Genomic DNA, 21,882 nt, shown 5'->3' with positions numbered 1-21,882 from the left:
AGAGGTGTTCCTGAAATTTAATGAGTATGCATTGATTATACTACTACTAGCCCTCCATCCTTTTTGATTTTTAATTGGCTTAACTCATTTGTTTCTCTTGGAAGTCAGAGGTGAGTCCCGTCTCATATTTCAAAAAGTAATCTCTCCTATCAACAAAGAAGGTCCAATAAAAACTGACCAGGGGCCAGTAAACATGGACTCAGGGAAGGAGATACTGAGAACCGGGTTGTCCCACAGCGCTTTCCTGATTTGGGACTTGGGACTTTCTAGGCTTTGCCCAGAGACAGAGATCCAGTGGGCCTCGCACATGGCTGTAGTTCCACCCCAGAAGAGTGGCTTACACACTGCAGTGGAAGCCCAATAAATATTTGCTATAAGTGATACACAGCCTGACAGCAAAACTAGTCCTCCGTATCTCTGAACCTCATTATTATCTCAGAATCTTTATTATTATTATCTGGAAATGGAATTTTAAACAATGGCCTAGTATTGTGAAGATTTAATGAGATGATGCATGTAGGACCCTTAGCCCCAGCCTGACACGCAAGAGCTCAGCGAGTGGTGGGTTCCGCGACGTCGGTACCCCCGAGACAGAGACGGTGCCGGTGCCGCACGCTGCGCTCCGGGGGGACGAGCGGGTACTGCCCGAGGAGGGCAGGTGTCCGGGGGGGCATGGAAGGCGCCCAGAAAGGCCCTTGGCCGGGTGTCGGGGAGACGGAGCCAGCCCGCAGCCTGCGGCCGGGATTCTGACGCGGAGGCGGCAAGGAGACTTGGGGCCCCAGCGCCCCGGGAGCGCGCGGGAGTCGGGGCGCGCGCGCCGAGGAGGAGGGCGCGGCTCCCGCCCCCGCCCCGGGCCGCCGCGCGCCCAGCCGCATCCCGGGGGGCGGGGCCGAGGCCCGGGCCGCCGTGCGATTGGCGGAGGCGTGCGGGGCCGCTGACGGCAGCGCGAGGCCCCGCCCCCGCGGCCCCGCCCCCGCGCGCGCCGGCGGGTCGGCAGCCTCGCTCTGGCCCGCGCCGCGCCCCGCGCCGGGTCCGCGCGTCAGTCGGTGCCGGCGGCGGCGGGCGGCGGGCGGCGGCGGGCGGAGCGCGGAGCGCGGAGGCGGCGGAGGCCGCGGGCGTCGCGGGAGCAGGCTCGGAGCCGGAGACACGCGCGGCGCGATGGCCCCCATCGGCCTCAAGGCCGTGGTCGGAGAGAGTAAGTGCGGCGGGTCCCCCGGCCGGGAGCCGCGCCCGCCCGCCCGCCCGGGAGCCCCGCGGCCCCGCGGCCCCGCGCCGCCGCCTCGCGCCCCCCGCGCCCCTCGCGCCCCCCGCGCCCCTCGCGCCCCCCGCCCCCCGCGCCCCTCGCGCCCCCCGCCCCTCCCCCCCGCCCCCCGCGCCGCAGCGCCCGCGCCGCGTCTCCGCCCCCGCCCCCCACCCTCACCCCCCACCCTCACCCCCCACCCTCACCCCCGCACCCCTCGCCTCCGCACCCCGTTGCTCTCCCCTCCCCGCCGCCTCTCCCGTGCGCTCGCCGCGCCTGCACCCGCCGCCCGGCTCCCGCGTCCGCGCGCCCCTCCCCGCGCCCTTCTCCCCGGAGACCCCGGTCCGCTCCCGCCCGCCCGCCCCTCCTCGCCCACCCTCCTCGCGAGTCGTGACGGGCGCGAGCCCGGCCGCGGCCCCCCCGTTCCCCGCCCCCGCCCCCACCCCCGCCCCCGCCCCCGCCCCCGCCCCCACCCCCGCCCCCGCTGGGCGGCCGCGGTCCCCGGAGCCCCCTGGGAGCCCCGCGCGGCCGGCGGGGAGAGGCGGCTCCCGGGGCGCGCTCTGCGGGCGGAGGCCGCCCCCCGCCCGTCGCGCCCCGGTCTTGACTTCCCGGGCGGGGTCGCGCCTGGTCCCCGGGCCCCCCCAGGTCCCCGGACCCCCCTAGGCCCCCGGAACCCCCAGGCCCCCGGACCCCCCACCCCAGGTCCCCGGACCCCTCAGGCCCCCGGAACCCCCAGGTCCCCGGGCCCCCTCAGGCCCCCGGACCCCCCACCCCAGGTCCCCGGACCCCCTCAGGCCCCCGGACCCCCCCAGGTCCCCGGACCCCCCCCCAGGTCCCCGGACCCCCTCAGGCCCCTGGACCCCCCCCAGGTCCCCGGACCCCCCCCAGGTCCCCGGACCCCCCCAGGCCCCTAGACCCCCCCAGGTCCCGGGAGGCGAGGAGCCCCAGCGTGCGGCGGGGGTGTGGGGGGCGGCCCGGCCCGCGGCCTCCCGGGGCCGCCCCAGCCGCTGCTGCGGGAGGAGAGGGTGTTTGCGGGCTTGGATGGGAGGCCCAGGCAAATGGACCTAAAAAGTGGATGGAGGTGCCCGAGCTGCGACGGAGCAGGGCCGGCCGGTGGCTCGTGATTTTGGGGAATGGCCCCCTGGGGCGAGATCAGACCCGGACGGTGCAGACAAAGGGTGCCTCTGGGGGTTGTGCTTGTTTCATGTACAAAAAATGGGTAAGCGTTGCTGTGGCCTCTGCTACCGCCTTTGCAGTTGAGAGGAAATTAAAACTGGGCTTTTCTCTGTAAAGAAAGGAAATAGAGTAAAAATGGTGGAACTGACAGTTTCCTTCCCAGTAATTCTCATCTATATTCATTCATTTTCCTCCCCCCCATGTTGTCGACAGCGTAGTGTTCCTTTTGAGCATCACAGCTGTTTTCATAGCTGTTTTTTCTTCCCTCCTCTTTTCATCGAGCCTTGGGAAATATTCTCACTTATTCATCCTTACCTGGCTTATTGCACCAGAAGGAAATTGTTTTAAAAACCGAACTCCAAATGAGTGAGTTTTTAAAAAGTGTCTAAGTGGCTTCCCCAAGCCTTGAGGCCCCTCCTATTTTCTAAGGATACTCGGAAGTTTAGGGTTGGAAGGTCCCACAAACACCCTCCAATGTTAACACCCTCATTTTACCCATGGGACAGAAATGGAGGCTCAGAGCAGATACATGACTTGCCAAAATCAGTATTAATTAATTTTTTAAAACCTCATTCTATTACCTTGTAACATTTGTCCAAAAATTTGAATAACTTCATTATTCTATCTGCTGTTTCATTTCTCCCAGTTTATAGTCTTTCAAGTGTTATATTTGCATGCTGTGCTTTTAAAATAAAATGCCTAAGTGTTTACAGCCTTTTGCCAGAACCCTTGTTCATACAGGTGACTCCTTACTCCTCCCCTACCCTCACTCACCTGCCTTTTTTTAGATACAAGCATAAAGGTTAAAAAAAAAAAATCAATATGTAATATGGCCAAATGCCACTGTTTACAAAAATAAAACCAAACCAACTTTATTTATTTTTTTTTCTTTTTTTTTTAATAATGAATTTTATTGTTATATTCCCCATACAATTGCAGCCCCCCCAAAACCAAACCAACTTTACATAACACTGGTGAATGTGGGGAACTGCATTCTATTCCCACAACAATTGAGTTATGTGTAAATTTGGGGGGAAAAACATTTGCAGTCCTTTGTCAGTGACACCCGTTAATTCTGGTGCCTCACTTTGGATGGGGTCTCTAACTTTGCCTCTTTTTCTCTAAAATTAAAGATTTTTTAACCAACATGCACCATTTGAAAGATCCTCTTCATAGCTTGTTCCTCCTAATCTGAATGACACCCCTGGGCACTCTTGACCATATTTCCTCATTCATTTTCTTTATAACACTTATAGTTATCTCAAATGATCTTGTTCCATTTTTGGTTTTGCTTTTTGTTATTTATGGATTTTTTTCTTTTTTCTTTTCTTTTGCCTATCTGCATATCTTCTGTGGTGATGTGTCCAAATCTTTTGCACATATTTTTACTGGGTTGTTTGTTTTCTTAGTATTGAGTTTTGAAAGATCTTTATATATTCTGGGTATAAGTCCTTTATCAAACATATGATTTACAAATATTACAAATATTCTAACCCCCCACACCTCTGGCCTGTACTCCAGTTCTCCTATGCATAAATAAAAATTTCTCAGTTTGTGGTTTGTCTTTGCATTCTATTTCATTCTTTGCCTACCCCAAGTTCACAAAGAATTTTAATGTTTTCTGTTTTCCCTGTTTTCTTCCAGAAGTTTTATAGTTCTAGGCTTTGCATTCAAATTTTGATACATTTTGAGTTAATTTTTGTGTATTATCTGAGTTATGGTCAAGGTTCAGTTTTTGTCCTTTCTCCCATTGAATTGTCTCTGTGAAGATCAGTTGGCCACCCATACAGGCAGGCCTGCTCAGGACCCCGTTTGGGCTCACTGATATATCTGTATGCTCTCAACAATAGACAATGTTGTCTCCGTGACTGTAGCTTTAAAGTCAGACTGGAAATCAGGTATTGTGAGGCCTCCAAACTTTCTTCTTTTTCAAGATCTTGGTTCATTTGCTTTTCCATGTAAATTTTAAAGATTTATTTATTTATGCATGTGAGAACTGCGGTACAGGCCAGAGGTGCGGGAGATGAGAAGATTCACCAGGAATGGGGAACAGAACAGGCAGATCAATGGAAATACACTGCTAAAGGAGGAGAGGTCTGCTGTGCCATGTGGTTTCTCCCTGGCAGGGGATCGAACTCGTGCTGCAGTGGTTGCGGCTAGCCTCATAGGTTGTGTCTTAACCTCTTGCGCCACCTGGGAGGCTCTCCATGTAAATTTTAGAATCAGCTTGTTCAGTTCTATTTCAACACTCTGGGATTTTGATTGGAATTGTGTTGAATCTGAAAATCAGTTTGTGAGAATGGACATTCCAGCAAATTTACTTTCAATATTTTAGGTTTTTTGTTGTATTGCAGTGTGAAACTCATAATTCTTATTGTCACAAATAAAGAAGCAACTCTATGACAAGGAGAATTTCACATAGTTTAGCCAGGTTGCAGGATCAAAGTCAGTTTATAAAAATCTATTGTGTTTCTGTATGGTAGCAATGAACAATTAAAAACTGAAATTTCAAATAGTTCCAATTGTAATACAGCAGCAACAACAAAATGAAACACTTTGGTATACATCTAACAGAATATGCTCCAGATTTGTATGCAGAAAGCTATAAAACACTGGTGAGAGAAATTAAAGATGACTTAAGTCAATGGAGAGGTCTAGCATGTTCATAGAGTGGAAGAATTTAATTTTTCCAACATGTATTTTTAGATCTCTTGGATAGATACCTAATTGAATTGCTAGATAGAATTGCTAGGTCCTATGATAATTCTACATTTATTTTTTTAGGAGTCACCAGTCTGTTTTTCAAAGTGGTTGCACCATTTTACCCACCAGCAATGTATGAAGGTTCCAACTTCATAACATTCTTAACCATATTTGTTATTATCTGTCTTCTTTACTACAGTCTTCCTAGTGGGTACGAAGTGATATCTCACCGTGGTTTTGATTTGCATTTTCCTAATGACTAATGATGATGAACACTTTTTCATCTGCTTTGGAGAAATGTCTATATGAACCTTTGCCCATTTTTAAATTATTCAATTTACGTTTTAATCTATATTATTTTCATTTCCCCATTTAAAAAAAAAATTTCAGATTTATTTTTATTTATACAAGAAATGGGGTGTAGGCCAGAGGTGCCAGAGGGCAAGAGGATTCACCAGAGACAGTGGGGAGCAGAACAGGCGGACGGATCCAAGACACTGCTGAGGAGATCAGTGGGCGAGGCAGGAGAGGTCTGCCTCGCCATGTGGGAATCTCCCTGGCTGGCTGGGAATCAAATCTGTGCCGCAGAGGCTGCGGACAGCCTCACAGCGCTGCGCTCAACCCCCTGCTCAACCATGGAGGCCCTTTATTATTTTCATTTGAAGTGTTTGTTTTTTTTTTTAAGATTTATTTATTTATGCATACAAGAACTGGGGTACAGGCCAGAGGTTCAGGGGTGAGAGGATTCACCAAAGACACAGTGGGGAGCAGAACAAGCAGATCTACTAAAATTCACTGCTAAGGGGAGCAGCGGGCGAGACAAGAAAGGTCTGCTGCGCCATGTGGGTCGAGAGCTCTGTGGCCAGGGATAGAACTCAGGTCACAGCAGTGATATCGAGACTTAACCCGTAGGCCACCAGGGAGGCCCTAAATAAGCTCCTTGAAGGCAGGGGCTATGTCGTGTTCCTTTGGGCATTCCCCAGGGTGCCTAAAATAGTCTCCAGAATCTTGCCTTTGTGTAACAGCAGCATCCACTTAGGTGGGATCGTACCTGTGCTAATTAGTTAAGCATTATAAATATCACCTTTTCTTATACCTCCTATATAGTTTCTAGGGGAATTGTTTCTCTAAAACCATATTTGGGGTGATTTTCTGAGATAAGTATGGTATTGCATTCCTAAATTTCCTTTAAACATTTATTTTGATGTGTGTGATAATATGGAGTTTGTAATCAGACAGACATGAATTTTAACTTGGGACTGGTCACTATCAATTTTGAATGAGTTAACTAAATTCATTCCTTTGTAAGATTATAATAATTTGGCAGGATTGCTGTAAACGTTAGAGACAGTGTATATAGATTGGTAGCATAGTAGCATCAATCTATAGTAGGTAATGATTGAAAATGGTGGCTATTATTATAATTTCTATATTCTTTTATTTGGGTTTTATGAATACACCATTTCTGTTACTATAGTAGCTGCACAAAGTTTTTTGACGTTCATGATTGCTTTCCTTAATTTATTTCCTAATTTATGTTTTTTAATATCCTGTTACTTTCTGTATTTCTTTTTTCTCTTAAATGTTAATACAACATACTATGACTTCACATGGGACAGACAGAGCTAAATTATTTTTTAATTCTTAGTCGCTTCTGATTTCAAACTTAAAAAGAAATGTATTTAATACTTGTTATTTCTCATCCTGTTTTTTTTTTTTTTAATAGAGGCATGCTTTATTTATTTGTTTGCTGGTTTGTTTGTTTGTTTTTGTTGTTTATACATGCACTGGGTACAGTCAGAAGTGCGGGAGGGTGAGAGAATTCACCAGAGCCAGAGCGGGGAGCAGAGCAGGCAGAAGGACCGAAGTACACTGCTGAGGGGAGCAGCGGGCGGCAGGAGAGGTCTGCGCGCCATGTGGGACCCTCCTCCGGTGGCCGGGGAGCAGCCGGGGATCGAACCGGCGCCGCAGAGGCCGCGCGCAGTTTCGCAACCCAGCGCTCAACCGCTGCGCCACCGGGGAGGCCCTTCTCATCCTGTTTTGAAAACATCTGTTGATTTTCATTTAACTTGTGTTAAATGAAAAATTAATTTCCCGGCTTGGGCCAGGCACTGGGCTGGGAGCTGTGGGACCATGAAGACCCAGTCCCCATAATGACAGATACAGAAACCACCACAACACAAGTGCTTCCCCACAGCTGTGACAGAGCAGTTCTCATTTCTAGCCTGCTTTAAAAACGCATTCCTACTTTAAAAGGTAGGTTAGGTTTCAGTGTTTGTAATATGTAATGAAAACCCCATCCTGTCTTATTTTGAACTTAGATACCCCATTTTATGTGCCAAAGAGGTAGATACAAAACCTTAAAAAAAAAAAAAAGTCTAGATTAAAATTCCAGTAGGGTCTCTTTGGTGGCACAAGGGGTTAAGTCTCAGCACTATCAAACTATCGCCCGCCACTGCAGCAGGCCAGGGAGCTACTCACCTGATAATCTGATATCAGAATTAATGTAATTTTATTTTATATATTTTTAAAGATTTATTTTTATTTATGCATACAAGAACTGGGGTATTGGACAGAGGTGTGGGGGGTGAGAGGATTCACCAGAAACAGAGTGGGGAGCAGAACAGGCAAATTTACTGAAATACACTGCTGAGGAGAGGATAGATGATTTATTTCCCTAAACTTATGGCTGCATAAAGAAAGTGTGACCTGAACAGGTCACCCACATATCGGTATTTAATCGAAGTAAAACCAGCCTTCACACTTAAGTACTGTCCTCCCTGGAGACAGACTCTGCAATTAAATGTTGAGGTCCCTTTCTCAGAGTAAATGATTTAGACTGGTGAATGATTTGATGGGATGTATTGCTTTATGATACGTATTTTAAATGACATCCCAGGGCCTCCCCGGTGGCGCAGCGGTTGAGCGCTGGGTTGCGAAGCTGCCCGCGGTCTCTGCGGCGCCGGTTCGATCCCCGGCTGCTCCCCGGCCACTGGAGGAGGGTCCCACATGGCGCGCAGACCTCTCCTGCCGCCCACTGCTCCCCTCAGCAGTGTACTTCGGTCCTTCTGCCTGCTCTGCTCCCCGCTCTGGCTCTGGTGAATTCTCTCACCCTCCCGCACTTCTGACTGTAACCAGTGCATGTATAAACAAACAAACAAATAAATAAATAAATAAAAATAAACATGCCTCTAAAAAATAAATAAATAAATAAATGACATCCCAGGGAAAGCTCACTTGAACTTGTGTACTACCAGATGAACACCTTACTTTTATTTATTTATTTATCTATCTATTTATTTATTAATTTATTTATTTTTAAAGAAGGGTTTCTTTTTTTCTTTTTTTTAAGATTTATTTATTTATTTATTTATTTATTTATTTATTTATACAAATACTGGGTACAGTCAGAAGCGCGGGAGGGCGAGAGAATTCACCAGAGCCAGAGCGGGGAGCAGAGCAGGCAGAAGGACCGAAGTACACTGCTGAGGGGAGCAGCGGGTGGCAGAAGAGGTCTGCACGCTTTGTGGGACCCTCCTCCGGTGGCCGGGGAGCAGCCGAGGATTGAACTGGCGCTGCAGATGCCGATGGCAGCTTTGCAACCCAGTGCTCAACCGCTGCGCCACCGGGGAGGCCCTGAACAACTTGATTTTAAAGTTAGCTCTTTTTTAAAAATGTTTTAGAAATTTGTTATTCAGATATAATTCTCATAGCTAACATTTCATTCCTTAAAGGGCAAAATTCAGTCATTTGTAATATGTTCACACTGTTGCATGGCCCACTGTTTATGTCACACTTCGATCATCTCCAGCACCTCAACAAGAAACCCCTACCTGTTAGCGTTCCCACGTTCTGTCCTCCCGCCAGCGCCCGCCACCTCTCATCAACTTTCTGTCTCGACGGATTTGCCTGTTGTGAATGTTTCGTATTTGTGGGGTCATGCAACATGTGGCTTTTGTAGCTGGCTTCTTTCACTCAGCATCATCTTTAAAGGATCGCTGTTTGTCACATGCTTCCATCCTTCCTTCCCCGTCACTGCTGCGCAACAGCTGATGACATGAATGTGGCACGTTTCACTTATACCTTGGTGGGTAGCTGGACATTTGGCTTGTTTTCACTTTGGCGCTATCATGAGTAATGCTGCTAGGAGAGTTTGTGAAGAGTTTTTGTGTGGCTGTATGTTGTCATTTCTCTTGTATGTGTATCAGAAGTAGGACTACTGGGTCCTATGCTAATTCTCTTTTTAGCCTTTCAATCCACTGCCAAAGTAAAGCTACCTTTCTAAAAGTCAGATTTTGCCCTGGTTTAGGGTCCAGCAGGATTGCAGTATATTAAGTTCTTAGCTGGTAGGAAAGTGCAAGTTTTATTGGGTTTTGTTAGCAGAGCTTTAACTTAGGCACTGTCACCCACGAGTCAGGGGCAGAGTCAGGAATACAACCCAGAGGGCCTGCCTGTCTGCCATACGGACCCAGCAAAGTCTTGGAATAATGTTGGGGAAAACTTCCGTTATTATAAACCAAGGGACAGAGGTTAAAGGCTTATGAGCCAGACCTGAATCTGAGAACAGAGGGGTGCTTAATCTTAGTTAAGAAGCGACCCTAGCCAGAACCCAGGGTGAATCCTGCCTCTAACACTCATCATGGGTGGCACCCGGGGCCTGTTGCGCCCTCATCCCTGTGTGCTCACCTGTAATGTGCAGGTGATCATCTCTCTCTGACAGAGCGCCCAGCACCACGTGGCTCATGGTAGATACTCTATAGATGTTGTTAAACTCATTAAAACACCCAACTTGTAATTTTCCTAGACTATTTGGGCCTCAGCTTTCTCAACTTGTAAAATAAGGTGGATGATAGGAAGTGAAGAAAAGACACTTCCTTAGCTGCCAAACACCTGTTTGTCAGAAGCTCTGAGTTCCAAAATAAACCAGAAGGGAGAGTGTCTGGTGCACATCCGATAAGCCTTTTTGGATCTGGTGGCAAATAAATGTTCTTCCATTTGTGGGTAGCACTTGGTGACACCGGAGTCCCACACCACCTCTTCTGGAAGTTTAAATACTTATCACCCCATCATGAGACTATTGTCTGATTTAGAAAGCCCTCTGGTTGCTGAGTCGGGGTGGAGGGTTTGGTAAGGAGCCACCCTAGTGGTCCAGGCAGGAGAGGAGGGGGCGAGGATGGCAATCTCCCCCAGGCAGGGAGAGGCAGCAGTGGGTGGAGAGAAGCTGGTTCCCTCGAAGCATCTTGGAGGCACCAGTGTAGGTCCTGGTGAGGGATAGGCTATGGGGGAGTTGTGAAGTCTCATTTTCTCACCTGGGCAGCCAGTTGAAAGTCCTGCTAGCCTATGGGCTGTGAAAGAAGGAAGAGACAAAGGTCTTCTGGGGGAGATTTGCTCTTGAAGGCGTGGTGTCTTGGGTGCCTGTGGACTCTCAGGGGAGGTGGCTACTAGGCAGCGGGCAGATGTGATGAAGGTCTGGGCCGGAAATTCATGCTGGGGTATCACCAGGAGACTGAAGCTGTGGGAACTGGTCAGATCACACAAAATAGGGTGCGGGGTGAGGAGAGGGCCTGGGGTCAACACCCGAGGGATGCTGGCATTTACAGGCAGGGCACAGGAAGAGCAGCCAGCAGGCTTGAAGGTCAGAGACAGGAGGGCAGAGGAGCCAGGTAGGTCTGGGACCCGTGACTCCCTGGGCCCAACCTTCAATTGACTGAGAGCGAACTTGAGCCAGCAAGTAGGGGTCTTCGTTTAGGGATGAGCCTTCACTCTCTTGGCTGGGAGGCTTTTCTCTCTGTGGTGCTTCCCCTGTGTCTTACAGTCAGCCCTGGCCTGTGTGAATGTCATTGTTCGGGGTGCTGAGAAGGAAATGGTTGTAGTCAGTCAAAGTGCAAAAAAGAGGATTCAGTTTTGTGCTGTGTCAAGATGCCATCCGGTTGTCAAATCCCGGCTCGGGGGAGGGATGGTGGAAGCCTCTAGTCTAGACTCTCACCCAGAGTGGGAGGTCAGCCCTTGGGTAATCCCTTTGCAGTTTTTGTCCTTTCTATGAATGCTGGGGACAGACAGTTTCCCACGCCAGCGGAGACTCGCGATTACAAGTGCAACTTGCAGGGCTGTTCCAGAGGCAGCCAGTGTAGCGCTCAGATGTCGCTCAGGACCTTCAGTGGCACCTCATCCAGCTGCAGAGGATCCTCGAGAACCTCCTTGGATGGCAGTGGGGACAGAGCCACTTCTGCTTGGCAGCTGAGGGGAGAAGGAAGCCATTTAGGCTGAGATGGTTCTCACGGCCCCACATGGGAGTGACAGGGGCGCAAGCCCGTGGGTCATCCGTACTCATGGTGCTTCACCCTCTTCTGGGCACTTGGCGGCCGGGAGGGAGGAGAGAGGCCCTCCCACGGGTCTTGACGTGCCATATAGCTGGTGCTGGTTGCTTAGGGATTTGAGGGAAATAAAACGCTGAAGCTGAGCGAGCGCCTCCTCCAACTATAGATGTGTAGCGCGGCAGCCCCTTAAAATGGCTCAGTCTGTGAACCTCATCATGTTTGGGTAACAGACTGTGTCAGGATTTTCAGATGAGACCGTCGGGTCGGCTACTGAGAGTTTTCCGGTTTGCTTTCCCCCAGATAACCTTACATGGGTTGACCTGGACTTTACTGCCTGTGTGGTGGGGTCCCTCTCCTAGTTACTCTGTAAGGAACTTTGAAATTGAATTAGAGTAACACGCTCTTTCAGGCTTTCTCTGAGGCTGAAGGATCTGGTCGTCTCTCCTACAGTAGTAATGCTCCTTCTTTTCTGCCCCCAGGCTCTTATAAAGAAGAATTTCCAGGGCCTCCCCGGTGGTGCAGCGGTTGAGCGCTGGGTTGCGAAGCTGCCCGCAGCCTCTGTGGTGCCGGTTCAATCCCTGGCTGCTCCCCAGCCACCGGAGGAGGGTCCCACATGGCGTGCAGACCTCTCCTGCCACCCACTGCTCCCCTCAGCAGTGTACTTGGGTCCTTCTGCCTGCTCTGCTCCCCGATCTGGCTCTGGTGAATTCTCTCGCCCTCCCATGCTTCTGACCGTACCCAGTGCATGTATAAACAAAACAAACAAATAAATAAATAAAAAAAAACATGCCTCTATTAAAAAAAAAAAAAAAAGAAGAAGAATTTCCAGCGTAAGGATGATGCACCTTCCTTCTCCTAGATTTCACAATTGTTAACCTCCTGACATACTTGCTTTTGTCTCACTGTGCAAGGACTTTCTTCTAAAGGGTTAGGGGTTAGACATCGTGGGAGGAAACAACAGGTCCAAGAAGTTTAATGAACTCCAAGCTTAAGAAGGATGAAGGAATCTATTTCACGCCAGGTTACAACCTATTAGCTTAGAAGCCTGATAAAAAGAGAAAGGTAGTAATTAGCCAGAGTGAAAAGACACATTGTGAACAGGACAGGGATGACATTGTTTCTTTGGAAATGATGTGTTAGACCACAGTCCATCTCTGTCTTTGAAGGACTGAAAGATACAAAATATCAATCTAGAACTCTGTACCCAGAGACTACACTCTTCAGGAATAAAACAAAATAAACACCTCAGACATAAAAAAAAAAAAAAAAAAAGTTGAAAGAATTCATCCTGTACCACAGGAAATGACTCCACAGGGGAGGATCCACACAGCTCAGTGGAGCGCAGGGAGGGAGGGAGGCTCGTGTGTGAGCGAGGGAGCACCCCCAGACGCCTCTTCCCTACGGTGCAGTTCTCGGCTTCCATTTCCCAGCCTCCCTGGGCCCCGTCCACCACTCTTGTTTTGAGCCGTCCCTTCTCCTGGGATTCATGTCTTCTGTTCTCGCTGACTCTCTCCTGTTCTGGTGAAGTGCTGCTCTCAGAGCTTCTGGAAAGGGGAAGTCAATTTTTGGAGACCTTGCATGTTTGAAAATGTCTTTATTTGACCCACACTTGATTTCTGGTTTGGGGGGCACAGAATTCTGTGCTAGAAATGATTTTCCTTCAGAATTGTAGGCTTCGCTCCACTATCCTCTTGTTTTCACTGTTGCGTCTGAGAAGTTTGAAGCTACCTGATTCCTGACTATGGCCCGCGTCTTCCCCTCTGAGCTTCCCCTCTGTCCCAGGGTTCTGGACTGCCATGGTCATTGCGCTGCATTTGTTCTACCCGTTTGTTGTGCTGGAAGTTTGGGAAGCCGAGAAGTTTTGTGTGCATGTGGTCTGTGTTGCATCTTCTCCTCTTTTCCCTGCCCTCTTTTAAAAATGTAAAAGCTGGCCTCCCGGGTGGCGCAGCGGTTGAGCACTGGGCTGCGAAGCTGCGCGCAGCCTCTGCAGCGCCGGTTCTATCCCCGACTGCCGGTCGAGGGTCCCACATGGCGCGCAGACCTCTTCTGCCGCCCGCTGCTCCCCTCTGCAGTGTCTGCCTGCTCTGCTCCCCGCTCTGGCTCTGGTGAATTATCTCACCCTCCTGCATTTCTGGCTGTACCCAGTGCCTTGTATAAATAAATGAATAAATCTTTAAAAAAATAAAAATTTAAAAGCCTTTCTTAGCTTAAGGACTGCACCAAAGCAGGCGACAGGTTGAATTTGCCCCCCCCCCCCATAGCTTACTGAGCCTGGTGCTAGACGGTAAGTGGCCCTTCCAGTCTGGTAGCTTATTCCCTGTCCTCTGGGAAGTTTCATGATTTCATTCATGAGTTCCTCTCAGTTCCCCATTGATGGAACCCCTCCTATTCAGAAGTTGAACCTCTTGACTTGGTCCTCTAGTTTTCTTAATCTATTCAAGTATTTATCCCTTTGAGTTTTTGCTGTGCTTTGGGGGAGATTTCCTCAGCTTTTTCCTCTAGTACTTTTATTTCATTTAAAATACCCTTAGGTCTTTTAAATTTTCTTTCTAATCACTCCCCCATGCTGGTTTTATGGATGCGGTATCTTTCATGTCTCTTTTAAAAATATGTATTTTTAAATATCTATATTGTTTCTTTGGGTTTTGTTGTTATTGTGTTGACTGCTTTCCATGTTCTCTGAGGGAGTTTCCTCAGAGGTGCAGTGAACTGCGGCTGGCAGCTTGTGATGCGGAACCAGGAGCAGGTGCTGCTCTGAGCTGAGGCTGGTCCTGATCTGGGTGGGCTGTCCACTAGGGAATCCCCAGAATCAGTATCTTTAGATTTTTCTTCTTGGGCTTCAGTTCCCCAGAGAAGTCTTGTGCCTCCTGTCTGGGAGATAGAGGCTGGCTGCCAGAATTCTGGGAGCTGAGCGGATGAAGGTATCCTTTAGTCCCTTTGTTTCCAGCGTGAGCCTTAACCTTTCTTCTGAGTCTTGGGTTGCTCCCCCCACCCCCATTCATCTTGCCCTCCCCCCTATCTTGCTCCCTCTGAAGAAGAAACTTTGCCATCTCAACATGGCAGAACACCCAGTCACCCAGTGATAAGTGGTGAAAGGATCTGGCATATAACTACTTCTCAAAGGTCTGCTTCCCACGTGCCTTATGTCCCCCCTGCTCCCCCATAACTTGAAGTTCCAGAGGTCTCTGTGCTGCCACTTCCTGTAACTGCTGGAGCTTTGTCTATGAACATCCCTGCTGCCGGCTTAGGATTCCACCTCAGAGAGATTCTGCTCTAGTCAGTCAGCACACATCTGTTACAGCAAGTAAGTCCACAGACTCAGAATTCAAAAATAAGACTTTATCACTTACAAGAAGTGTGTCCCAGGAAGGAAGGAGGGGAGTGGTCAGAGGCCGGGGACCATCACACCCTAGTTTCCTAAGTGCAGAGTGACTGGCTCCTTGCTACTTTGCTACTTTTCCTTCTCTCTTGATGAGCGGGGAATGGAGGCATTCTCCTGGCGTTCTAGGATTAATTGCACAACAAAAACCTGACTAAATAAGACAGGAGGTTTAGCAAAATATTTCAGAAGTCCTAAATGCAGGAATTTCCTTCTGAATTAGCTAATTAACCCACTCTGAAGCTGGAAATCAAGTGAAGCCTAAGGTCTTTTCTTCGATACTGGATCTCCCCTGGAGGACCCCAGGATACATTCTCAGCCATGGTCTTTAGCATAGAATTTTAACTAAATTATACAGTTAGGAGGGCCTCCCCTGGTGGCGCAGCAGTTGAGCGCTGGGCTGCCCGCAGCCTCTGCAGCGCCGGTTCGGTCCCTGGCCTCTGGCGAGGGTCCCACCAAAAAAAAAAAAAAAAATTTATACAATTAGGAGTGACAGGATTTACCATCCAATTCTCTGCCGCCCACCCAGCCCCTCACTGAAGGCTGGGCAGAGAGCACTACCATCCACACATATTCATATTCCAGGGTGGTGCCCAAATGCTGCCTCCATCAACAGGGAGGGGCCAGAGACACTTTTTGATACAGATACCTGGCGCCCAGAATGGCCTCTGGCCTAGGCAATTTTAGCAGATAAGAAAAATGATCTTCATGGAAATTTTGTAAGTCTGATCAGGAAAAATGACAGAAGCATGACATAAAACCTTCGATAAAGAATCTATTCTGGAAGAAGACCGGTACAGAGAAAAGAATTTAAATCACTCAAATATAAACGTGATAAACCAAGAGCTGAATGTGAGGTGCTGCGAAATACCAGAAAGAAACAGAATGTGGGTGGCTGCGCAGGGGCACGGGGAAGAAGCAGCACCGCAGACCTGAGGACCCGCCTTAGCATGTGTGTGGGACCTTTTCCGCGGGACGTGGATGCCTGACAGAAAGCCAGCCGGTCTGCAGGTTCTGCGAAGTGAGCACGTTTGCATTTTCAATGTCTTCTCTCCTCAGCGCCCCACCTTCTTCCTGTGCTTGGTCTTGGACCCAAACACAACAGGATGTTCTCTTTCCTGGTACCTTAGAGCAAACAGTTCAGGGATTTGGGGAAGGGAAACCATCCTGAAAAGAGACCTGTGTGTGTGTGTGGGGGGGGGCGGTTCCCCTCCTTCTGGAAACTTCCCCGTGGCTTCTGTTTGATGTCAGTTTGATACGTCCAGAGTGACCATACTGAAGGTTCCAGAGGGGCTTGACTTTGTCATGTTGTGTGGGGACAAACATGTTTTAACATGCCATCACCGAAGTAGGTTCACATGTCACCCCTGAACAGATTGGGCTGGTCAGTCTTGAACTTGAAAATAAGAGGATCTCTATAGACGCTGTCATGGACAAGTCACATGATCTCCCTCAGCTTCAGTTTCCTTGAACAATGGACTAAGAGGGGCTGCTCACCCTCGTATTCTTGACACTCTGGGCCATGTGAGTCTGTCCTTTGTAGGGTGTGTAGCAACATTCCTGGTGTGTACCTGCTTGATGACCATCATGGCCACAAAGATGTCTCCAGACTTGGCTCAGTATCCCCTGGGTGTGGAGGGGAGTGCAGAATCACCCCTTTGAGAACCACTGTGTTCCCTGACTGCTCTGGGTTTCTGGGATTATAGGAAATATTATTCTTCCCCCTCTTTCCAAAGTTTATGTTCTCTAATCTGCTAGCCCTTAAGGGGACTGCCTAAGTTCACAAAAAATGTGATTAGTAGATATTAAATGCTGCATCTACCAATTTAAGATACCCGCCACCTCTTGGGTTCCCACCAAGATCAAGCTGAATAAGCTGAATGCTTATTCTGGGCCCTGCCCTTCAGGGAGGCATTACTGCAGTCACGGGAGTGCCGGCGTCCACTGAGAGGGTGAGCTGGCTGCAGAGAAGCAGGCTCAGACTGTGCACCAGTGGGCCTGCGTACCTGTGGCGGCTGCTGGTCTTGGCAAGGACGTGTCAGATTTGGCAGTGCAGATGAGATAGCCAGCTGCTTTTGGCCCTGGAAGATTCTTTGCCATTCTGCCTTTTTTTTTTCCTTTTTTTTTTTTTTTTTTGCCTGTACTTGGACTTCTTGTTTCAAAATATTAATATAGCTAAGTGGTATTTGCTGCTCTTGCTATTACAAAGATTTAAATTGGGGTTTCCATTTTCCTTATTGGTTTTCCCATTTGTGTATATTTGGTAACTTCCCAGCATCTTCCATCCAAGGAGCATCGTGCACTTCCTTGGGAAGTGAAGTGAGGTGAGGGTGCACCTTAAAGCACAACCAGGAGCTACTGTCTCTTTTTTCTTTGTCTCCTGTGAGATTCTTTCTACAAATCAAAGTTGCAAGGTCTGTAAAACTTTGCTTGAGAGACTCTAGTTCCTTAAGCTTTTGGCTCTCAGCCTTATAAAACAGTGGGGAAAATAGATTTTAAAATGAGGATTTCCTGTGAAAGAGAAAGTGGATTGTCATTTTTGTAACCCTACCCAGCACCTTTATGGGTCTGAGGTGAGGGTTTGGGTCATCTGATAGCAGGCTTTTATTTATCATCATGCCTCCTTGCAGATGCTGGCAGCAGCCCAAGTTTTGGGGTGTCATAATGTTGGACATTGAGTCTTATCGGCTTCAGGGTATGCTTACAAGGGCAATGTAATCAGCTCATTGTTCACCTATGGCTGCCCATTATAAAGCTTTTGAACACCTCAAAACACCTCTGTCCTCCTTTCTCTCCCACACCCCATCACCCCAAACCAACTGTAAATAGAAACGTTCTCAAATTATACCTGGGCTAAGCAATTGTCTTTCAGCAGTCACAGGGTGCACCTGTTCTTGCCTGGTGACTGATCATTTATGGTCTCAATTTTGGCCTCTCTTGCTTCTGCAAAGTACAATTTAGATACAAAATGATAGTAAATTACAGCTTTATTTATTTATTTTTTTAATAGAGGCATGTTTATTTATTTATTTATTATATTTGTTTGTTTTGTTTATACAAGCACTGGGTACAGTCAGAAGCGCGGGAGGGTGAGAGAATTCACCAGAGCCAGAGCGGGGAGCAGAGCAGGCAGAAGGACCGAAGCACACTGCTGAGGGGAGCAGCGGGCGGCAGGAGAGGTCTGCGCACCATGTGGGACCCTCCTCCGGTGGCCGGGGAGCAGCCGGGGATCGAACCGGCGCCGCAGAGGCCGCGGGCAGCTTCGCAACCCAGCGCTCAGCCGCTGCGCCACCAGGGAGGCCCAGTAAATTACAGCTTTAGATACTTTTTATCAGGTTCAACTGGGATACTTGTCTTCACAGAAAGTCAAGGTGGGGCAGGTTCAAATTAAGCAAAACTGGATTCTTTTTTTTTTTTTTAAAGATTTATTTATTTATACAAGAACTGGAGTACAGGTCAGAGGTGCAGGAGGGTGAGAGAATTCCTCAGAGAGCGGGGAGCAGAACAGGCAGATGGACCGAAGACACTGCGAGAGAGCAGCGGATGAGACAGGAGAGGTTTGCTGCGTCATGTGGGTATCTCTCTGGCCAGCCGGGAATAGAACCTGCACTGCAGAGGCTGCGGACAGCTTCACAGCGCAGCGTTCAACCCGCTGCGCCACTGGGGAGGCCCTGAATTTGTTGTTTTTTTTTTTAATAGAGGCATGTTTTATTTATTTGTTTGTTTTGTTTATACATGCACTGGCTACAGTCAGAAGCGCGGGAGGGTGAGAGAATTCATTGAGCCAGAGCGGGGAGCAGAGCAGGCAGAAGGACCGAAGCACACTGCTGAGGGGAGCAGCAGGCGGCAGGAGAGGTCTGTGCGCCGTGTGTGACCCTCCTCCGGTGGCCGGGGAGCAGCCGGGGATCGAACCGGCACTGCAGAGGCTGCAGGCAGCTTCGCAACCCAGCGCTCAACCGCTGCGCCACCAGGGAGGCCCTGAATTTGGTTTTTGAGTTTGATAGTTTCATCTCAAACTGTCTGACTTTTAAAACAGCTTTCTCATACGGAGTTCACATCTCTTGTCAACTCCCATTTCAGATAAACCATGTCTTTTAGTACATTCATGGGGTCATGCAACCATCATCACAGTCAAGGTTAGAACTCTTTCACTACCCCAAAAAGAAACTGTGCCCCTTAGACATCAATCCCCGATACTACCTCCCCTCTGCCCTAGGCAACTACTAATCTACTTTTTGTCTCAGTGGATCGTCCTGTTCTGGACACTTCATGTACACGGAATCACACAACACACGGCCCTCTGTGACTGGCTTCTTTGATGTAGCATGTTTTCAAGATTTATCCATGTTCGTCCTGTTGCACACCATACCTGGTGGAGTGCATCATCCTTTTTTGTGGCTGAATAATATTCCATGGTCTGGGCAGGCTTCATTATTTATCCAGTCAGTTGATGGACAGTGGATTGTTTCTACTTTTTTGGTTGTTGTGCTAATGCTGCTGTGAACATGTGTGTACAGGTTTTTGGGTGGCTTCTTTTCACTTCTCTTGAATATACCCCTTGACGTGGGATTGCTGGATCATAGTAACTCTGTGTTTAGTCATTTGAGAAATTGCCACACTCTTTTCCGAACAGGTTGTACCGTTTGCAGTCCATGAGGCTTCTGTGGGTTTTTTCATTCTTATGCTTCAGTTAGAATGTTTTATCTTATCGCTTCTCGGCCTTTTGGCTAAGATCAAGTGTAGAATGTTTTATCTTGCCAACCAGTTTGTCAGTTCCTTGGGGTCAAGAAATTGGTTTATACTTTTGTACCTTCCGTAAGCTACATGTGGTTATGTGCATTTTATTGTGCAATTGCTACTCTTCACTTCTCTGAGCCGCAGTTTCCTCCTATGTAAAATGGCTGTGATTTCACTAGTCTCTGAGGGTCACCGTGATCTTCAAATGAGATGCGGGACAGTGCCGTCCATTTAGCCAGTCTCCTATAGACCTTACATGCTACTACTGTGGTGGGCGATTTTTTTTTTTATTATTTTCTTTACTATGAGCTTTGATAAGTATTTATAAGTTGTGACATCTCAGACACTGGTTAAGAAATGAGTACACAGGTGAGTGCTTAGGTGCTGGAGATTTCGGATCCGAGCACTGTGGCCACACTCACCCCACACTGAGCTCCTCAGTGATTCTGGGTGAGGGGAGTTAGAGAACATTTCCAGATCCTCTGGCTTCTGAACTTGGACAGCCCAGAATAGCCATAGTTTACCTGTCTTACTCCTCAGGATGAAAGAGACCTATCTCCCCAACAGTCCCCAGGAAAGAGCCTCCAAGACCTCTTTCCCAAGCAGTGATCTCTGGACTGGAACTTGTGAATCTTGGGGGTATGAGGACAGTGCTGGCTGGAGGGGTGGTATAGGGGGTTGTGAAGACCCATGAGGGAAGCACCTTCAGCCATGGGGTGTGCTGCACAGAGAACTGTCACTTCACTCTGGCAGGCTCCACTCTGCTGTGCACTCACAGGGCTCGTTCATTCTGCAGGCATTTGCTAACTCACTATTTTATGCCAGATTCCAGAGCCAGGCGGGAGTGAGGGTGCAGGAAGGAGAGGGAGTTGTCATGTCTGAAGGTGACTGAATGGGGCTTAGTGTTCAGGAGCAGAACACACCGAGTGACTGTGGAGTCCTCAGGGAGCATGGGGTGACCTTTCAAGTATGCCCTGAGCATTCTTTCCTTCAAGGCGCATGCGGTGTCTCCCCATCCTTCCCTTCTCTCTATCCCCAGGCTGTCCCACCCTTGATCCAGACAGACCTGGAGACTGCACATCCTGTTCCCCCCCAGAGGGCCTTCCTCCAAGCCCTCCTCACACTCTAGTTCACCCTCCTTTTTAATTTCCTTGAGCACTTGCCAGTCTCTAGAATGACCGATGATGTCCTCGCGTTTGTTGGCTGCCTCCCTGTTCCCCGGTAAGCGCCTGGCAGTGCAAGCAGGGAGCCGGGCATAGGCATCTATGGAGCATCTATGGAGAACTGCTGTTTGCTGTGGTCTTTATCCCGATGCCTGGGACCATGTCTGGCACTTAGCAGGTGCTCAGTAAAGCACCATTGTTGAATGGCCAAAGGGGTTGAATACAGATATGTAAACTGGAAGTCAGTCCACACATATCACCAACTCCATGAGAGGCAGTAAGAAACCTGCTGGAAATGATTGAATTCTTCCGTATTAGGAAGGTCAAATAGCATTGAAAATTGGTGATGGTGGTGCCGGTGAAAGCCAGCGGTGATGAGGACCGTTCTGTCGCTGCTTTACACATGTTAACTCATTTGCTCCTCCCGGTAGCTTTTTTTTTTTTTTTTTAAAGATTTATTTATTTATCTATCTATTTATTTATTTATTTATACAAGCACTGGGTATAGTCAGAAGCGTGGGAGGGTGAGAGAATTCAGAGCAGGCAGAAGGAGCAGTGGGCGACAGGAGAGGTCTGTGCGCCATGTGGGACCCGCCGGGGAGCAGCCGGGGATCGAACCGGCGCTGCAGAGGCTGCGGGGCAGCTTCGCAGCCCAGCGCTCAACCGCTGCGCCACCCGGGAGACCCACCTCCCGGTAGCTTTGAGGCAGACGTATCTTTCCTGTTGTGCAGAGGGAAGCTGACACGGAGATGCAATAACTTGCCCAAAGTTGCAGCCAGTGAGTGGAGGAGCAGGGGGTGGAGTTTTAGCTGCTTGTCCCCCAGCCCATCTGAATCACTTTGCTTAGTGTGTCAAGGTGATTGTTTTCCAGGTAAGGGAGAAAGGACACCTGCTTCAACTTCAGCACCTCGTCCAGGCCAGCCCCACGAGCATTGTGTGACAGGGAAGAGCGCTTGGCTGGGGGTTCAAAGACTGTTCTGCTCCAGGGGCCCAGCCCTTTCTGGCCTCTCCTGGAGGCTGTATTTTGCATTTTATTGTTTCGCAGGGAGTGTCTCAATATGAAACAAGAGACCTCGACTCTGACATCACAGAAGTGCCTTTTGTTGAATGCCTCACAATTACCAGCCACCAGACTTAGGCATTTGATCTCATTAATCTTCTTAATGG

General features: G+C 49.0%; 1 protein-coding gene across 3 annotated transcripts in view; it reads left to right on the top strand.

Moving 5' to 3' along the window:
* Nucleotides 1-1,158: 1,158 nt before the first annotated feature.
* Nucleotides 1,159-21,882, top strand: part of STXBP1 (syntaxin binding protein 1) — a gene marked incomplete at both ends in the record, with an annotated part of 48,864 nt that continues 28,140 nt past the window's right edge. For all 3 annotated transcript variants that reach the window (XM_084239158.1, XM_084239159.1, XM_084239157.1), the window contains one exon: nt 1,159-1,195. In XM_084239158.1, the coding sequence (XP_084095284.1) occupies nt 1,159-1,195 (37 nt within the window). The remainder of the gene's footprint in view (nt 1,196-21,882) is intronic.

Source organism: Talpa europaea (assembly GCF_964194135.1).
Source record: "Talpa europaea genome assembly, chromosome: 7".
Classification (NCBI taxonomy): Eukaryota; Metazoa; Chordata; class Mammalia; order Eulipotyphla; family Talpidae; genus Talpa; species Talpa europaea.
This window is presented reverse-complemented; position numbering and strand designations above follow the sequence as displayed.